The following is a 425-nucleotide window of genomic DNA, read 5'->3' on the forward strand; positions in this document are numbered from 1 at the left end:
ATCTTGTGGTTCAGTAAGTACACAGTAGAAAATAGTAATATTGCTCACGTCAAGACTCACTGTAATTAAAGCACACACTGCTGAACTATATGCAGTCACCACTCACACACAGAGCAGAACAGTAGCAGAGAAGAGTGGAAATAACAGAGATACAATCCTCTCTGCTGTGGTTTCAACTCCACTGTTTGAGCCTGGCTTCTCTTGGATTCCTCTTGGTTTCTCTAAAACATAAAAACAATGAAAGAAGAATGAAAAAGAGTGGCAATGTAGGCTAGTACACACTCACTGCTCTTCACAGTGTGGACAACCATCAGCAAAAGCACTCAAACTCTACAGGTGAAGTGTGTAATGTATGTGCCACAAATGATATCAAACGAAAGTGCAAGAATAATCATTTGTTTCCAAACATTCAAACTGCTCCACTC

At 40.0% G+C, this 425-nt stretch overlaps 1 protein-coding gene across 1 annotated transcript in view; it reads right to left on the reverse strand.

Annotated features, from left to right (window-relative positions):
- Nucleotides 1–6: 6 nt before the first annotated feature.
- The window catches only part of LOC107577575 (myelin-oligodendrocyte glycoprotein), a 3,049-nt gene continuing 2,630 nt past the window's right edge, over nt 7–425 (reverse strand). The window contains exon 4 of the mRNA XM_016263634.1: nt 7–221. Within this exon, the coding sequence (XP_016119120.1) occupies nt 103–221 (119 nt within the window). The 3' untranslated portion in view covers nt 7–102. The remainder of the gene's footprint in view (nt 222–425) is intronic.

Source organism: Sinocyclocheilus grahami, unplaced genomic scaffold, assembly GCF_001515645.1.
Source record: "Sinocyclocheilus grahami isolate Dianchi unplaced genomic scaffold, SAMN03320097.WGS_v1.1 scaffold6413.1, whole genome shotgun sequence".
In the NCBI taxonomy this organism is placed as follows: domain Eukaryota; kingdom Metazoa; phylum Chordata; class Actinopteri; order Cypriniformes; family Cyprinidae; genus Sinocyclocheilus; species Sinocyclocheilus grahami.